Genomic DNA, 20,154 nt, shown 5'->3' with positions numbered 1-20,154 from the left:
AGTTTTCCCAGAATTATGAATTTGAAAGGCAGTTCAGGCTTGTAGTGATGAGCCTGCCTCTCTGCTAGCTCCACGGACCGGGCGCTAACTGAAACAGCACTCTGTGGACCTGGCCCTGTACCTCAAATATCCTGCAGAGCTGGCCTGGGGTGCTGTTTCATGTAGAACAGACGAGATATTAGAGGCTCTTATCCCAGGGTTGATATTCTGTTTTATTCTTAGGCTTCCATGTGGTCACAGTGGGAGATGAGGATAAAGAGAGAGTTCCAGTGGAGGGCTCAGGTTTTTAAGGGTCAGGAAAGGGGAGGGGTCAGCCTTGGCTTCAGGCCAATCCCATCGCAGGGGTCAGTCCATTGGTCTTGCAGGGGCTACAGGGTTAAAGGGACATACCATTCTTAAAACAGTAGGGTATTGGGTTACAACAGTACCTCAGAAACAATCTATACTTTTATCTTTGTATAAGGGCTCAGAAATTCTCTTAAGCCTTGTGAGCTGCAAAAGGCAACTGCTACTGTCATTTGAAAAAAACGGTTCCAGTAGGGACAATAGGCTTTTCATCAAGAGCCACCTGAAAATAAGGGTGACATGCAGTTCTCAATCTTGGCAATAACTGGTGTTATATCTCCCTTTTTAACCTTGCTAGAAACAGATAATCAGCAATCTAAATGTTTTGCATCTCAAGTGGCAATGAGGTCAACTGAAAAAGCAGGCCAAACAAGTCAATGAGATCAAGCAAACAGACAACAGATTGCCATCAATACAAACATGTGCAAGCATATTTGAATGATTATAGCCAAGAGGCTTGACTTTCAATGACATAGGGTTTACTCTGAGCACAGCTGGGATAGAACCCACAGAGGCTGCAGAAGCTCTACTTGTATTGTGAGCTTTGTCAGTCCATTCGGAAAGTGTGAAACTGTCCCAAATGTTCCTCTCTCCCTTCATTCTAGCCTTTGTTACACTTCTTCTCCATCCATGGACCATGATGTTGCAAGAAAACTTCTATTTGGCAGCTTTGTGAAAGAACAAGAAATTTGAATCAGACCACCTGCAATCAGAGAGGAATCAAACTCCATCAGCTAGAAAAATAAAACTCCAGTCTTACTATTCTTCTAGCAAAAGAGTTTTCTTTTTCTTCTTTAAACAGAAATAGAAAGGTGATATTTATCCAATTCACATAGTCCAAACTGCTTTTTCAGGGCAGCAGAAACTGAACTTCATTTCCCAGGAAACTTGCTGAAGAGAAACTGAAATTGTATTTTGGGAAAAGTAGGCCAAACATGAGTTCTGATTTGGGGGACATGGTGTAATCATAAGGCACCTGACTATAATTCCATACCAAGACTTAGCCAGCCAGATATGATTTAATCTTTCAATTTGTTTTAATCCAATCTGAAATTTGACAGTTTGTTTAGGTTTCATTTGGGAAAAAAATTGTTTTCACTTAGAAGCTCTTATTTTTGACAAACCCTTAAGATCTTCCATGTATGTTTTTGATTAAAGTAATCTTGTTTTGTTTTTACTATAAATACTTGTGGGGGAGAATGAATGTTTCTGACCTGCTCTACTTTTCTTCTTCTGAGAACACCATTGCCCCAGTGCTAGGCTTGAAGTTCATAAGTGACAGAAGTAGGGGATGATTCCAGTACCGTTGCCTGCACAAATCTTCCCATATAAACAAAAGGAAGATTTCAGTTTTAAGTACTGCCAGTTCTACAATCTTCATAAACACAAATATATACCGAAAGAACTATGAAGAATCACATTCACATAAAAAACCCCACCATGTCTTCTAAATCCGAGTGTAAAGTTGTGGATGAGGTAGTGCTTAAATGTGGTTTGCAAAAATTAAATTTAAGACATGAAGAACATCTCTCAGCATACGGCTAATTATATTTTCTGAAGTTTCACCAAACAAGAAGCTAAAAATAGATCTATAGCTGATACCAAATAATTTTTTCCAGCAGAGTCATTCTTCATCTGGAGATAACGGTCCCAATAAAATGTTGACTGCTGCAACTCCACATGTTTTGGCAAGAGAAGTAGTTTTGTGGAATTTAAGAATTCACTCAGCATGCAGCCAGCTGTCATTACGGCTGTGATAAATCTGTTGGTTTTGGCCTCATTTCTGGAGATATGTAGGTATGGAAAAGAGATGAGCTGGTAATACAGAACTTCAGATTTGTGACAGGAGACAAAAGCAAGGAGGGAGATGTAGGAGACAAAATGGAATAGAGAAATCTAATTAAGAGTGATGCAAAGCAGAGGAAAGTATCTCATATGGTGACTAAATATGACAGAATACATAACTTGAATAATATGGCTGTCCTTCAACTTCTTGTCTTTGTGTTGTTCCAGACTGTTTCAAGGATCTGAAATTATCTTCCAATGTATTGTAGACAAGGAATGTTTTGTCCTGAAGCATATACTTCAGGACAACACAAAAGCGAATATGTTACAATTAAAAAGACCCACTAATTGTAAAAAGTTTTTTTGTTTTGTTTGGGTCCACATTACAGGTTTTAAAACTTCTCTTATGCCTTATTAAATCCTCAATGTAATACTATTATAAGATTTCAAAGACCGCTAACTCAAGAACTGACAGGCTAAAGCCTTTGTCAATGACTTCTCATCTATTGTTATTTTTTAGTATTTTTCTATTATTTTACATTTTCCAAGCCTGCGTTTATCTTAATATATCCTTTCATCATGGAGATCCTGAAACCTTCACACCTCAAATAGGATGCTGAATGTTTCACTTTCTTCATTGCTAAATCATTTTATGTGTTACACGAAATATCTAGCAGAATATCCTTTTATGCATCCAGGGCATCTGATTCCTGAAATTCACTCTCACAGGGATTTTGGGTCCATAATCATGCTATATGGTATTAGATGTTGATTTTTATCTCCTGTTTCTCACACTACCACACCAGTCAATACGCTGGGGGTGCACAAGAAGCTGTGATGGAGCACAGCTGGGACAGAGCCCAGTGGGCCAAAGGGATATTCCACAACATGTGGCATCGTGTCTAGTTAAAAAAGGCTAGGGGGAACAAGAATAAAGCAGAGGCATTTGAAGTGATGGTATTTGTCTTCCTAAGTTACTACTAGGAATGAAGGAATCCTGCTTGTCTGGAGATGGTTGAAGACCTGGCTGACAATAGGGAGTGAAGGAATTCCTTATTCTGCTTCACTTGCACACATAGATTTTGCTTTACTCATTAAACTATCTTTATAGCAACCTATGAGTTTTCTTACTTCTAGTTTTCTGATTCTTTCCCCAGTCCCACCAGAAGGGAGCAAGAAAGTGGCTGTGTGGTGCTTTTTTCCCAGCTGGGCTTAAGCCATGACAGGAAATAAATGGGGGCTTTGTTTGTAATGTAATGCCCCTATATTTGATGGTGGACTCAGCTATCACCCAACTATGAAGACCAACTCAAGACTCTGGAACTATTAAATCTGAGTCATGAAGTTGCATACTTCCACTTGAATCAATAAAAAGTCCTGCTGAATGAGCAGAAATTAAAGATGAATGTTCAACAAATAATCACTCACAGACAAAGAAGGGAGCAGTCACATAACTTCCATAAGCCTTGTACAGATATATTTTTAACTGAGTTTGATGTTAGAGTTACAAAGTATTCCTGAAAGTAGGAGACATTGAACCCAAGTGCAAATATTCAAATGGAACAATATCTCAAACTGAAAAGATCAAATAAAGATAGTTATAGGAAATCTTACCAGATGTTTCAGAACATTTTTTTACATTTGCTGATGGAATTGTATGAGAACACAGTCTATGATAAAAAGTATCTGACAAGAAAAGTCAAGGAATAAAAGAAAATATTTTGTTCTAATGTAAAATCCTGCAGCACTAAGAGCAAATAAACCATTCAGCCTTTCTCTGACCTAGAGAAATATTTAGGACAAATTCTGAATTTTCTTTTCAAACTGTCCTTCTCCAATGGCAAAAACATGTCAGTTGGCTTTATTAGGACAATGTGCAGAGACAAAGTAGTCTACATTAGTAAACTATGTCTGATGGAAATGCTTTGTTTTGGAATACATGGTTGGCCAAATTCCCATGTAATTTGATAGCTTCTCATTTTCCGAGAGCCCTTGGTGGCACCAGGGAGGAAAACACATTGTTGCAATACTCAGGGCCTCTCTGATGCACATGTGTTTTTCTAGGTATGAAATACGGCCCTCATAAGCATTAAAAATACATGATGACAATACCTCAGGTAACATACTATAGAGTATAACCTGTTGCAGCAAATTTCTGCTTTCAGCAGTGGGTTAAGATTTTACTGCCTCTCCTTTCTCCTCTTCCCTCTCCCTTCCCTCCATCCCAAAGTTTGCTGTCAAAGGTCACTGCCCCACAGCAGAGGATGTAGAAGGAAATGTCTGCCCACGTTCTGGCTGCTCTAGCAGCAGAATTTGGCACATCAGCACAAACATACCAGCAATTTAAGCTGAGACACTATCATCAACTCAACTACAATGCCTGAAATACAAGTAAACACTCTCTTTTGCCAGCTGGGAAGAAAAAATTGGAGAAAGGAACGGCAAGTAAAGAGATGGGCCAGACCATTAGGAGCAAGGAAGCTGATGGGATTTAATAAAGTTCATCAGTTGGAGCTCCCAGGAAGGACAACAGTTTTAGAATTTCAAGCACAACCCTGGCTTTCACAAATTCATAGTTGCAAACCATAGCCTAAGCTCAGCACATTACCAAGTACACATGGAAATACACAGTTTTCCCAACATAATCTTTTTCCTTGGAATTTAAATATCACAGATCCAAATGGAAATATTTTACTGTGATGGAGGATAATGTACATTTTGAGAGTACTATTTAAAATATCTGTCTGGGGCATGTTCCCTTCCTTGCCATACTCAGTTGAGACAATAACAGGTTTTATTGACACATTAATACCTTCAAGCATGATCAAATTTACAGACAGAAAGCTTACAAGATAACAATCTCTGCCAGTCACTGCTATAGAATGGCAATTACTTGACTTCTCAGGAAGAATTTCTTTACTGAAAGGGAGTTCAGGCACTGGGATGGAATGTCCAGAGAGGTGGTGGAGTCACCATCCCTGGGGGCATTCAAGAAACAGTTGAACACGGCACTTAGTGCTATGGTCTAGTTGAAGAGATGGTGATTGGTTAAACATTGAACTCAATCATCTTGTGGTTCACTGAGCTACTCAATGTACAGTTCCTCTCCACTCTTCACCTATTTCTATGCATTTACTTTTAACCTCCATATTAAGTCTCCTCCCCTTTTTCTTCATGTTCTTGTTGATTATGGCCAGATTACATTTTTTCCTTCACAAGATGATGACTTACACTTTCTGACTGAAGGACATTCCTGTAACTGTTTACTGTTTGGCCTGCATTTCCACAACATCCTTTATCCCAGATCCCACCTTTTTTTTTTTTTTTTCTCCCCGGCAACCTTTCAGAAGTTCTGGCTGCTAAAAACCAAAGAAAGCAAAAAACAAAAAGAAAAAAAAAACCCACCAACTTTGATAGGGTTAAACAGTAAAACTATAGAGAAATGGAGTTTATTTTCCTGCTGACATAATTCTAGACTTCTATCTTCTCTAAGTAGACTGTTGCAGACTACATAGGTCTTAATTGTTGAAATGTTCCCAAAGGTACACTTCACCACTTTTTCTAAAAATCCAGATACTCAACACTGGAACATGTAGGATAACCAACATAAAACACTAAGGGCTCTGGACTGCAGCTCAGCATCTCCTTGAAATAGGAAAACAGAACCTGGATGCTTTCTGAATTTACAAATGCTTGGACCTTTCTTTTTCTATCACAAGATTGGCTGTCACTACTTATTTTTCTCACCAGGCATTTTTAGCCAAGCATGGATATATAGCAGCAAGCACATTCCAAGGGACTTCAGCAGAAGTACACATTATGTCCAGGGATCAGGGATAGGCAGCTCAGCCAACAAACTAGTACTTCTGTATGTGCTGGAGCAATGGCAGTTTGTTGCATTCAGGAAATAAAGTGAACAGTTTTTGGGGGGGGATTTATTTGGTTTTGTTTTTACTGGATAGCTCTCCTGAATTTGGGCACCTAAATTTCACTTAAGCTATACCTTAGATAACAGAGGGCTATTTTAGGTATTGTCCAAAGTGAACAAATATTCTGTTTATCTATTTTCATATGCTAGAATAGAAACAGAAATGATGCACATCTGGAAACTGTTGTTCCGTTGTTTATCACATCTATTTGTTCATGAATTAAATATTAAGCTGGTCCAGAAAGCATGACTGAAAAGCAATGCCATATAGATAAGGAGCCATAATCTGTGAATTTAATGCTCTGGATGCTCATATGACCAAATGCTGCTTATCTCTTGACTGTTTCTCAGAAATTATTGCGAAGAGAAAGAATAAGGAAAACAGTCTGAGAAATAGCTTTGTATACAGTTCCTATCCTTTTCACATTTTCAAATATGCAAATTTATGAAGGATGAAAAATAAATAAAGGGTTCTTAAGAGCACAAACAAGTGAAGTCAAAACCTAACGATTTTACCCCCAACAAGTATTCTGGTAGTAATACACTGGTCTCAGTAAATATCTTAAGCAGAGAGTGGTTATATTCAAGCTTCAGATGAACATGGCTATTTTCTGTTACCATACTGCCTACACAGCTTTGTAATTTCTATGCAACAATTTGATGTCCAGTTTTCATTTTGTGACATTTCTTCTGGCCAGAGCTGTTCAACATAAAATTAAACATAGAGTTCCAGGGCTCACTATATGCTTCAATTTCAGAAACTTAAAATTTTGCTCTTACCCAAGGAATAGTCCTGGCTTTGAGCACATACTGCTGTGTAACTTCTGGTCAGATGAGACTGACTGATGTTAAGAATCTGACAGATATGACACAAAATTAAAAATAAAATAAATTTAAAAAAATACTATGCTGAAGTTGATTAGATATGCTACCATGTTTTGAGGCCATGTATAGAAACACTTCAGGGTGATGGAAACAAGTCAGAGTATGAATGAATGTATGACATGTGTTTTAATGAATATTTACCTATAATATATGTACCAAACCTTTGAAAAGTGACTCTTTGAGTGTCAGACACATACTAGCAACCCAGTAATATCTGAATTAGCTTTCTGTGAAGATACAGCATATATTCACTGGTGTGGATAAGCCTAAGTCTGCTTCTTAGATTGCTCGGCAATTTAAAACACAACATGATTATACATAACTGGTACAATGATGCAATCAGCTCAGAGTAATCTTAAATAAAGTGCGTGACAAAATCTTCATATTACAGCTATTTGCTGTTGATTGCATTCCTTCTGCAACATTCATAACCAGTTATAGCGACATCACATAATTTAGGAACTAGTTCGATTAGCAAAAAAGAGCTATTGTCTTTTAGTATGTGCATGTCTGTATGCCTACGCTACAAGTCTGCATGAATGCTATTTAGATGTGTAAATGAACCATGAGATATTATGAAAAACAAATTTCTATTTCTGTGTTCAGGAAGGAATATCACTCTTGGACACTACTCTGAATAAACTGAGGTCTACTTCTCTAAAATTGGAAGCTTTGATTTTTCACTGTTAAAATCTCTGGCCATCCAATATGAAAGACATAGATGACTTGGATGTAGGACTTGCGGGAATACTAAGTTTACTGATGACACTAAATTGGGAGGAGCTGTTGACTCCCTCAAGGGCAGAGAGACCTGGCAGAGAGACCTCTGCATGGGGAGATGGGCCATTACCCTTAAATGAAGTTCAACAGGGGAAACTGCCAGATTCTGCACCTGGGGTGAGCAAACCAGTATTGCTTTCTGTATATAGTAGGGAATGAGAGGCTGGAGAGCAGTGCTGCAGAAAGGGACCTTGGGTCTTGGTCTATGGCAACTTGAACATGAGTCAGCAGTGCCCTGGCAGTAGGAGAGCCAAGCAAGCCTGGGAGCATCAGGCACAGTATTGGAGAAGTTTAGGTTGGATATCAGGACAAAGTTCTTCACCCAGAGGGTGGTTGGGCTCTGGAACAGGCTTTCCAGGGAAGTGATCACAGCATCAAACCTCACAGAGTTTAAGAAGCCTTTGGACATTGCTCTCAGGGACAGGTGTCAGTCTTGGGGTTGTCTTGCACAGGGCCAGGAGTTGGACTCAATAATCCTGATGGATCCCTTCCAAGTCAGTATATTCTGTGATTCTATGATCAAGAAAAACTTTTTGTACAAAAGATTATATGATTTAACATGCACACCTCATAATATAGCATCAACTATTACCTGGCATTTTTTCTCTAAAAGATCAAATTGAATAGATTGACATAAGAACATACTATGGTCTAATAAAACAGCTAAATGTAGTGTAGCAATCTAGCAATGACTATCTATTTTCAGTCAAAAGACATCTTACAAGCAGAAATTCTGTTACTGACTATTTTTCCAAGTTTATAGCCATGACTTGATTAAATCCAATGAGCCTAGTCAATTTGTTTTAGTTATTCTAGTGAAGCCTTAAGTAAAAAATGTTTACTTGGTTTCTTCCTGAGCATAATTTTTTCCCCTGAATATAGTTCTGTTTGTAAAGAACAGAACATCATTTGTAATAATTAGAAAATGAAAATGTTTCCTACATATGTACATTCTAACTCAGAGCCAAAGAAAACATTAACATCTTGGGCCTGGAGTGACTGTTACACTAATAAGGTTCTTCTGTTTAAAGAATAGCACACCAGGGGAGCATGATAGAGCTGTTCAAATGAGTTCATTCAGTTTGGTATTTTCTGAATAAGTCATTTGACAAATCATGTTTTCTCATTCTGAGGACCCATTCAGCATATGCACTGTAACCCTGGGGCATTGCCTATTGTTTGAAAGTAAAAACAAACATATGCATGTGGCTCTGAAACAATGGACAATATTTAGCATTGCCATTAACATATGCATTGCCCCCTGAAGCCAAAAGACTTCTACCCTCTGAAATAAGTTTGCTGAGTGCTGCTGCAGCGACTACTTTATATTACCAAAGATGGTATCCTCTTCTTATAAGGAGGAGCAGAAAAAGGCTGCAACAAGGCTACTAGAACTGCGTGGTTCTCTTGCCAGTCTCATTTCTACCAGATCATAGAAAAATCCTACACCAGCTAAGGAATGGTGAAGATAGGGCAATGACATGTGTCCTTCTCTCTTTTCTGAAAATGGGCAAAGCATGACTGTGCAACAGCAGCAGCAGGACAGACAGCTCTGGCACAGGTGCCTTAACCCTAGGTGTACCTCTGAAGGGAGAAAGCCTGTACCACCCACCTGCTGGACATCTCAGCCTCACAATAATCTCTATTTTACTGTTCTCCTCAGGGTTAGGCTTAGGTTTGGGGTAGAGAAAACTTAAAAGTCCAGAGATCTGCACAGGAAAAGGCGTGCCGAGGGGAGCATGGCACTGCCTCCAGCATTGCATCTTCCACACCTTACCCTATAAAATACTCATGTGCTGGGTATCTGTGCCCACAAAACTGCTGATTTTTCTGCCAAAATCAGGGTAAGGCTTAAAAAACAAAATGCCTTTGATTATATCTCCTTTCCAGAGTGTTGGTTACAATTTCTTCTCTGTTTTCAAGATTTCAATTCCTTTCTGCAGTGAAATGAGGTGCAGTGAAAAGGACCAAAACTTGCCAAAATTAACCCTACAGAAATCCCAAAATCAGGGAACAAACCTAAATGAAATACAAGAGAGGATATTGATGAAATATCCTGCCTAATTAAAAAAAAAATAAACAAAGGGAAAACAACCCAATGGCATGAGATGCCATGAAGTGCAGTGAAATAAGAACAAAACTTGCCTAAATTGACCTTACTGAAATCCCAACATCAGGGAGCCATGATTGAGATTGAATTGAAATGTTTGCAGAGAAATTGATTTCTTTTCCTGGAAGAAAATTTTCCTGAAAAGGAGGTGTAAGGAAATTAAATCTTGCATTTTTAATGAAGAATTAGCTTAGGAAGGTTCTGCCTATTTCTGTACTTCATGGTATCCCATGCATTTTTATTGCTTTCCCATCAGTGAAGATTTTTTTTCCATTAGGCATTTAATTTTAGCCATCTCTACTTCTGTCTTTTCCTTTGACTTCATTTCTTGATTTTGGGATTTCAGTAAGAATAATTTTGGCAAGTTTTGGTCCTTTTCACTGCAGTTCATTTCATGCTTATCAATTTGCTTGTAGTCACTCCATTTCCAATTTTTTTTTCTTTTCATTTTATTGGATCATATCTCTTTTCCAGAGTCTTTGCAATCCTTTCTTTTCTGTTATCAAAAATTCATTTCCTTTTCTGAAATAAAGAATTCTTGTGATTTCAATGAGGATCAATTCAGCAGGGTTTGGCTTTTTCTCTCTGCCCTTTATGCACCCCATGCCATTTTACTGTTTTCTCTTTGTTTTAAATTTTTTTCCATTGCTTTTAATGAATTTCATCTCCTGCCGCTTCTTTTGACTTTGTTCCCTCAGGTTTTAGTGGATATCATTTTGGTAGGTTTTGGAGCATTGTATTCAGAAAATGGAACAGCCCACGTCCCAAAGATTTCTCCCTCCACAGCCTTCTTCTTGGTGCAATTTATGTCCTGGGCACCTTGAAAAGAAGTTGCTTTTGCTGCTGTGCTTAGGGTTAGGGTTATGCTTACAGTCAGTATTGAGAAAAACACAGAGCCTTGAAGTCTATGACATTGCAACTAGAAAAGGCATGCCAACCCCAACATTGTTCCCTTCACACCATGGCAGCACCCACAAGATGGAAATTCACCTGGAAAAATTCTGATTTTTCTGTTTTGCTTAGGGTTAGGCTTGAAAAAACCACAAAACCCAGAGCTCCAGGGACACTGCAACTACAATCGGCATGCCAAGGGGAGCATGGCATTACCCTAACATTGCTCCCTCACATCTCCATTTTTGGCACCTCCCTCGTGTCTTGATCCTCACCTTTGGAAAACGCTGATTTTTCCTGCTCTGCTTAGGGTTAGGACCTATAACATGTACAATGCCTACCATAAATACAACAAAGACAGACTTTCTCTACTGTTTTCAGAAAACGACGGTGACACTTTACAGGTTTTTTAAATAGACTTTATAGTTTTTGTCTGGTTTTCCCCCTTATTTGCACATCTTACTATCAGCTCTCTGGGGACTCTTAATTCAGCTAAATGTATTATTGTATTATAAATTACCTAGTCATAGGTTTAGAACTATACTCAGCAAACATAACTGCACTACTTCAAGGCAGTTTAAGCTTTGCTCACTTGGCAGAGACTTTTGAGATTCTAAAAAAATTTTCAAGTGAATCAAAATATGATCTGTTGATTATAAACAAGGTAGTTAATTGATTACTCTCACTATGAACACTGTGAAAAAGCAAACAAACAATCATTAACATGAACCTTTCACTGAAGTGCTAGCAAGAAAGAAAAATACATTCCCATCATTCTGCTTTATATTATGATCCAATTGGGTCCTCGAAGGACAAGAAAATAGCTTGTGGAAATGTGCATCACAGCATTGTGTCTGCCCCAAGAGGATAGTAACCAGCTACCATGTAGTAGTTACCTGCCAGGCATGTGTGAAACTCATGACATCTATTCTACCTTACAGCAGCTTGAGAGAGATCTTCCAGAAGACACTGTGAAAGACTACACCAGTATAGATCATGGACTACAGAGCCCTGGTTAACTAGGCCAGGAAATCGTGCCAGAGGTGGTAGAAAAAGAACCTGAACAGAATCAGGATGAAAGCAAGCTATATTTCATCACAGAAAGAAGGAAATACGTTAAAACTGAAGGATTTGTAACCAAACTGAAAAATAAGATGCAGCACCCTGCAAAGCAAATTACATTTCTAACAAAGAAGAAACTGCAGATGGTGACAAAGTAGCTAAGAAAATAAAATCTTTAAAAACTCAGCTCTTTTTCTGTGTTTTCAATTCCTTGCTTCCAAAAATCAAAATGTAACATTAAAAAAAATAGATTCCAAAACTGCCGTCATAATGGCACTATGCTTAGATATTTATCCAAAACAAACACACATAGGAACTTTGTTTTTTCAGCATTAAGTTGCCAAACAATTGGGCCAAGAAATTAAGGAGAAAGAGACTGAAGACTGTGTCAGCCATGCTGAATGGCTTCGGCTTTAACAGCTACTGCTATTTTTGGTGGACACATAAACATGCCTCATTTATTACAAAACTGCTTTGAAACTGACCTGCAGATCAGAAACAGACTGGGGCTTCTAGGCACTGGGCCACATTGAATAACATCCCAGCTGGGAAATTACATCTGGGGGACTGTTTGTCCCTATGGCCTGTTTTCTCTCCTGTTTTTCTCACAGATGGCTGCAGGTTTTGCAGAGCAAATGTGCTCTGTTATATTAGGCACAAGCGACATCCCTCAGGAGTAAGCAGCATAGTTACACACCTGAGATGAAGTATGAAAGAAATAATGTTTGTGTACTATTTTCTGATACAACTTATCTCCTGATATCAAGACTGACTCTGTTAAGTGACGGAGGACATCTGCAACATACCGGCAACATTCCAGGAGGAAAGAAATCAGTGGAAACTATGTGTATTGAGACTTTAATTTTGCATATATCCCAGCGCAGGACAGAAGTGGTGAAGCAGGCGTTTTTGCGTAGGGAGCTTCCAGTCTATGTTGATGTGTTCTTGTCAAATCTCCTACTTCTTATAATAAACTACTGTTTCAGCTTCTACTAGACCACTGATCAGGCTGTTCATCTGGAATTTCTCAGGTACTGAGCAATCCAGCTAGGGATGTTGGACACATAAATCACAGTACATGCAACATGCATGCAGCCTGACACTGAACAGGCTTTGGAGAAGGCACACACAGCGAATTTGATAGAGAATGAGCAGCACGGTATGTGCTGCACCAAATCCCCATATATACTGGATGGGACTGGGCTCAGAGCAACCTGTTCAAGTGGAAGGTGACCCTGCCCATGGCAGGAGGGTTGGAACTGGATGACTGCTAAGGTCTTTTCCAATCCAAACCATTCAATGATTCTATGATTCTATAACTAATGCTTGTTGCCTTTGATCAACCAATAGAACAATAAAGAAAAATGTGGACATCTTTGCAGAATCTTCTTTTCACTCCATACACAAGTAGAACTCAAAGTGACCTCAGCAAGAGCTTTTCCTTTGTAAGGATTTCAAGATTTCAAGTTCCATGGATTTTAAAGGTCTCTGCTGAGAATACAAGCTACCTGAAGAATGAAATACTATAAAATGACATTATTGAGTTATCTGCTCATTAAATCTGCATTCAGAATTAATTTATTTATTGAGTTGTTTGCATCTCAATTGAACCGTACTTTTTGTGGAATGTAACCTTTCTTCTTGAAGTTTCTCAATCCCTTTTTAAACCAAATCTTGCCATTTTTCTTATACACTAGTCATTTCCAGTAAAATTTGCTGAGCACATATAAGTTTTTGTAAGTACTTGATAGTTTCTGGAATTACACTAGAATGGTGAATTAAGTCAGCAACTAGGAAGTCACAATGTTTCTTTCCATAAAAGAATAAATATCTCAGAATATTCCACTAAAGAATTGAATGCATTTCAAAGCACAGCAATTTCTCTCTTATTTTATCCTCACTTCATTCATGGCTGAAACAATGTCCAGTAAGTTAATGTCTGTAACTCAGAACATTTACATTACTGTAAAGAAATAGCTAATACTACCAATACTGTTGAGATTTAATAAAGCAGTGCATTCATTTTGGTGGCTTTCGTTTTCATCTAGCAAATCATCACAGCTTTTTCATCTAAGTTCCATGTAAAGCATGGACCTTTTCCTTAACAGAGAAATTCCATCTTTCCAAAGTACAGATACTTCTTCAGCAAAAGTTTTAAAAATGCTATTTGCTCATGCATGACTTCCCTCAATTCTTTCAGCTCATATAATCATGGCTTAAAATATGCATAGCATTCCTAGTATCAGCCTTGGGATTCTAGTTCTTAACTAGCTGATCCTTCTTTTTCCAAGTAACTTATTGCCCTCATATGAAGCTACAATGTAGATGTATATCATAGATGATACAGTACTCTCAGACCATCTCTGTCTACAAAACCCTCAATCTATTTTATTTCTTCTCTTTGTGCAAAAAATGCTGCCATCAGTTCCCTTCATAAAGTTGTGTAGGTGTAAAAAAACCCCTGCATAAAATATTCTTACTTTGGAGTTTAAAGTAGTTCTGCTTGGCTCATCTACATGGGGAAGGAGAGTGACAGCAACAAGACTGATTTTTTTTTGCATACATATGTAGAATTTTGCACAAGGAGACAAATGTGAATAAAAATTCTGGGTTTATATTAATTAGGTTTGGAGTAGGTTTAATATCTCCTGTGCATTCACAGATATAACAGCATGACATACAAGTTAGTGAATCAGAATCAATATTATCTTTGAGCACTGATATGTCCTGTCCTCTGTCTCTTCCATCCTCACCATTTCAGTGTAGTATGCCATTAACTGTGATACATATGAATATTATGCGAATAACTTGCAATCAAATTAAATGAGGGCTCTTCAATAACTTTGCTTTGCAATACTAGAACCTGCCGTCACTAAAGATTATAATTAGCTTTGGTATTCTATGATCTTGAGCACAAAAAATCAAAGCCTGAAATGAGGCAGAGCAGTGCAACAGCTCAGCATTCCTGTGGGTATAGATGCACCATCAACATCATGTGCACATAATCCACCCACCTACACTTTTTCATTCCGAGAGTGCCTGTTTCCTCACACAGTTATTACTCCCACATGAGTTTGCCCTTCCTCTCCCAGCTTCAATCATAATGTTAGCTGATTTCTGGACAGACTAAAAACAACAGCTGCTTCCCTCTGGGCATTAAATACCATATAGTATGCTTTTTTTCCTCTAGGAAAAAACTAAATCTAATAGTGGTAAAAATAACCCGAAATAGTCAGACATTTATAGGAGTGAACTGGAAATCTTTACTACTTCTAAATGCTTCTAACACACAGCACATTCTTGCATATAGGAAACTTTTTTTGGTGGAGAAATTCTGAATGAATATATCATTTTAATTTACACTGAAAATAGAAGTTGTAATTGCCCTGACTCACTCTTTGATTAATTTAGTAACAGTTGATTCTTTTTTGTTATTTAATGCTTTACAGTTTGTTCAGATGTAGAGTAGTCCTTACTGTCACAGAACTTTGACACAGAATGTTTGTAGTAATAGTGTAAAACCACCTTGCTGATAGCAGCATCCTAGAAAAAACACCCAAAAAACCCTTGCTAGCCCTAAAAAGGGAAGAAGTTTTTATTTCAGAGGTTTGTCTTTGCTTCTCACCATGCAGCTCTATTTTAATTCACAATAAATTAAACTAATTTTCTCTGACTTCAGTCTGTTTCACCTGGTAGTTGGTAAGTCATGTCCTCATCTTTATCTTAACACATACCCTTTTTCTTCCTACTTTACCCCCCTATTCTTTTGAGGAAGGGATATGAGAGAGCTGCTGAATTGTCAGCTGAAGTTGACTCACCTTACTGGGATAGGCACAATCACTCAAATTTTTGCAATGAGAAATTTTCTTCACTATTCTGAAATAAAATCTTAAGCTTCAGCATCAAATTTCCTTTACTGTCTTCTTCTGTAATACCAAAAGGATCTACTGTTCTTGTTAGAGACCCTAACTCTCTGAAAATGATACAATACAAAACACATGCAACCACACACCACATTTTTTCACCAAGAAAAGAAACCTTTTTTTTTTTTTTTTAGCTAGCAAAATATACACTTTGAAAGTTCTTAATGTTGGACTAGAAAGGCAAAAAAGTACTTCGTGTCAGTGCTGGCCCACTTTCCACTTCTCCTACGCTGGTTACAGAGTTCTCATTATTTCCTGACCTCTCAGTTATTTTTTTCCAGTTTCACTCATGTTGTTTTTTTTTGTATTTGTCTTTTAAAGCTCAGTGCTTGGGTACATTCTCCAGTCATATGTAAACAATTCTGAATAGTTCACTCAAACAAATCCAGACATATCTACATGTTCAAAATCTATACCATTTCTCTGCTTTTTATGGTGTATTTATGCAATATTGACTTGCAAAAAGAATTGCCCCTCAGTGTTTGCACCAAAGCCCTCTGCTCCTTTTTTTATTTGTGCATATACAGAGTTTAGTGTGATAATGCAGCAGTATCACTAAAATGACCTTGACTTAGAAACACTTCCCTCTTTTTCTTCTTCTATTTTTTTTCCCTCCAAATATCAGAAAAAGACAATTTTCATCCTCAATAAAATTCATCTTTACTTCTAGGAGGTCACTGTGAAAAGTAAGCATAATGACAAATCTAAGACATATTATTTTTCATAAAAAAGAAAAAACCAAGCCTGTACTGCTGTTAAACATAAGAGGAGACAGAATCCAGGACTATCAGGTGTAGTAGAAAGAGGCATGCTGGTCGCAATGTCTCATTTCTGATATTATAGATATTCCACTTGAAATCCACCTTATATCTAGACACCTTACATCTCAATCTTTTTGTGCAAGCAGTAACATCTACAAAAGCCTCCCAAGAAAATCCTACTGCAAATTTCTTTTTACAGCCCTAATTTCATGATGATTTTGAAATGCTTGTGTAATTGAAAAGGGGTTGGAGTATTGTGTCTACTTTTCACTGCAAAACACTAATACTTCCAAAGTCAGAATGAAAGGGTATTTATGACATAGAAGTTACAGCCAGATGCTGCTCTCACTATCTCAAAATATAATCAGACTGCATGAAATGGATTATTATGGCCTCTGTGGTGCATAGTTTTATACTATTAAGAGTAACTTAGAAATAATGGAAACTGATGTTGATGGGATCTGTTCTTGATTGTGCACAACAAGGCAGCTAGGAATGCTTAAGGAAACCAAAACAACAATAAAAATAAATTAAAGATCTAGTTGGAGTCCACAGATGATTCTTATTTCTCATACCACATTTTAAGTAAAAATTTGGCAGGTTAGTAAACTTACTTAGCATCTTTAATGATCTTCTGAGTATGATTGCTATGATGAAACAGACTTAACTTAAAAAACATGTATCAGGTTGTTAAACTGCATAAGGTAGTGTAATTGACTAAGCTGAACTGAATACAAAATTTTAATACTTCTTAGGAGGTGCTTATAGGTAGATACATAAACAAATAACGTTCTAAACAAGGCTGGATAGGATGAAAGGAGAGATGAATAAAATGTAATATTAGCTAGGGTGCTAATTTTCAAATGATGAAGGGTGTTACAGAGAAATAATTGAAGAAGGGAATTTACAATATGATTGCTTTTAAGCCTCAGACATCAGTGTATAAAAACAATCCAAAAAGTAGCTGCATCTTAATAATCTGCATCAATCAGGATATAGATAGTCATAAATGGATACAACATGAATATAATTTTTTGCTTATACAGTAGAACTGGAGTAAAAACTCAATGAAAATACTATTTGCCCGTTTTGATACCAAAATAATTAAAAAAGAGAACAAGGAAATTAATTTTTAATTTGAAAACGCTTTACTTGTAGCTACACTTATACACCAAAAAAAGATCAAAATGCGCTTTGTGCAATTTTTCTTAGAACTTTGGAGGCATTTCTAGCTTCATTCTTAAAAGACGTTTTCAACATTCATGTAGTCTACAACATATTACAAGTTTCTACAGGAGGCAAGTAAGCATTGTCAAGTTCAGTGCTACACTACTGATTTGTTACATGGCTGCTCGCTTTGTTCAAGGGATCAGTTTGTTTTCTTAGTTTATATATGCTGTTGTTGTATCGCTCATGTTTCCCAGATACACTTCACTGTTTCACTCTTAACACTGAAGAACTTAACCAAAAGCAAGTTTTAAACAGATGTTTTTAATTGCAGCTAAATCCATACTCTACTGCACTACAGCTATCAGTTTTGCCTAACTTACTGAGGAAAAACCCACAGCAATTCAGTCCAAACCAAGGGATTCTTCTACATTTTGCAGCAATCCATGGAAACAGAGTCTTGAGAGATGATGTCTACATTGCATTGTTACATTATTTCTGAGAGACTCAAATCTTAAGGGACTTAGAGATCACACAAGTCTTGTCCTGGTGTGACACTTCAAGTGGTACCTTCAGGACTGACCTGTGTCCCACTGCATCTTTTACTGTCTCAATACTCTCCAAACATTTGCTCCCCCCAGGTAAAAGGTGCATTTGGGGTGGCTGCTAGGCTCCTGTCTTCAAGGAGCACAGTTGCAACCCCAGATACTGAGAAAGATGTGCCTGTATGTAGCTCCTTATTGCTGGCGTTCACTGTTCCTGCTCTAAAATTCATTTCAACTTCCGTAGAAGAAAGAAGCTTGAAAGTCAGGGTTGCCTTTTGGCCACACCTTATTTAGGCTAAGGAATTTCTTGGGTATAACATAGATGAAGACAGAAGGAATACAGGACAATGTAGACTTCAAGATGGCAGCAGAGGAAAAAGAGTCCTCCACAGTATGTTTAACTTGCTTTTCCAAGTTTGCCACAGTAAAAAAGCATACTTGACTACAGTTGAGTTTATGTAGAAACTGCAGAGACCCATAGTTGCAAGGTAGATATTGAAATTCTTCTTGCATGGGTCAATCTGTGACTATCCATGAAGAGGTTCTGTACTGACACTTATGTTTTGGCCAGCCTGACAGAGGCAAATTAACCTACTGAAAGAGGAGAGGTGAATTTCAGTGTCATGTCTTACAAAAATAACCAAGTGTCCAGAAAACTGCAACAGGGCTCAGCACCTGATATCTCCGCTTCTGGATCTACTCCAGAACATCAGCTGTGCTGTGGCTTGAGAACACATTGCCAACATGGTTGAGGCTTTCTGCATACCTGTCATAATTTAAATATGTGTGTACCCAAAGGTGATTGGGAGGGGAATCTGGCAGTAATTATCATTCATGACCACAGAGAATATAATCATGGTTATGGTGTAAGTACAGAGCACTTGGCTCTGTGTTGTGAGATATTTTTCCTTTCCCAAAAGTCAACTGGTGTTCTAAAACATGAAGGGATGATAATGACTTCTTTGTCCATATCTATTTTGGTGCCATCCAAAGAAGGAGGATATAGAAAATAAGATCAAGATCTACACTACTTGTCCTGGATGCCAGATTATCTTTCAATCTGGTCCCTCATAGCCTGCATCTGGAAGGTAGAAGAGACATGGCTCAAGGACATGGACCTGATCTCCAAGAACTTCAGAGACAGAAAAACACTGTTTAACATCTGACAGAAATTCTGGATAGCCTCTAGGTTTGGAATCAACAGAACTCTAAAATCAACTAGGAACATATCAAAGGCTGCTAGGAGGATCATATAAGACCTGTCTTGGGGTTGAATATATCTATGGGTGATTTTTGACATTGAACAATCTGAAACTTTGTACCAAACATATGCTGCTGAGGCCCTAAGGGAAAAAATGATGAAAATCCCCACCAAACTGAGGCACTCCTCATAATTGCTCTAATTAATCTGCACAGAGTGGTAATCTTTTATCAGCAGTCATATAAATTTATGGATAGAAACAATCCTTAATGATATGAAATCTTTAAATGATAGTTTTGGATCCTTTTATTCCAAAATAAAATTTAAAAATCCCATGCTAATATCTTAACTTCTCTTTTTGATGAATTTCAGACATCCTGTCAAATGAAGAAGGGACCTGGTTTTCACATTACAGTATTTGAAATAATCAAAACTTGTATATAAAATTATTACTGCTGTCATCAACTTACAGTTTACCTTATTGGAAGTCTTAGCAAGACATTGATTTTTTTCTTTTAGAAAGTAGAATCTCCTCCCATATATTTGAATTTCATTATTTCATCAGCTAAAAGGTAAAATGAAGTTAAAATGTACTCACTTATTTTGTTTCTCACTTCATTTAATTTCTCTCCAAGGCGTTTAGCTTCATCAAACCTGTCAATGCAAGCACAATGATAAAGAATTATTCTAAAGAACAACTAGTTAGAGAAGCTTATCACAATAAAACACAGAATTACTCAGTACTGCTTTTCCATTTGTAAGTAGAACTAA

General features: G+C 37.5%; 1 protein-coding gene across 3 annotated transcripts in view; it reads right to left on the bottom strand.

Annotated features, from left to right (window-relative positions):
- The window catches only part of KIF6 (kinesin family member 6), a 155,761-nt gene that overhangs the window by 33,617 nt on the left and 101,990 nt on the right, over positions 1-20,154 (bottom strand). For all 3 annotated transcript variants that reach the window (XM_033055553.1, XM_033055554.1, XM_033055556.1), the window contains one exon: positions 19,982-20,037. In XM_033055553.1, the coding sequence (XP_032911444.1) occupies positions 19,982-20,037 (56 nt within the window). The remainder of the gene's footprint in view (positions 1-19,981; positions 20,038-20,154) is intronic.

The sequence above is a fragment of the Catharus ustulatus genome, chromosome 3 (assembly GCF_009819885.2).
Source record: "Catharus ustulatus isolate bCatUst1 chromosome 3, bCatUst1.pri.v2, whole genome shotgun sequence".
NCBI lineage: Eukaryota > Metazoa > Chordata > Aves > Passeriformes > Turdidae > Catharus > Catharus ustulatus.
The sequence above is the reverse complement of the archived record's forward strand: the minus strand, read 5'-3'. Positions and strand labels throughout refer to the sequence as shown.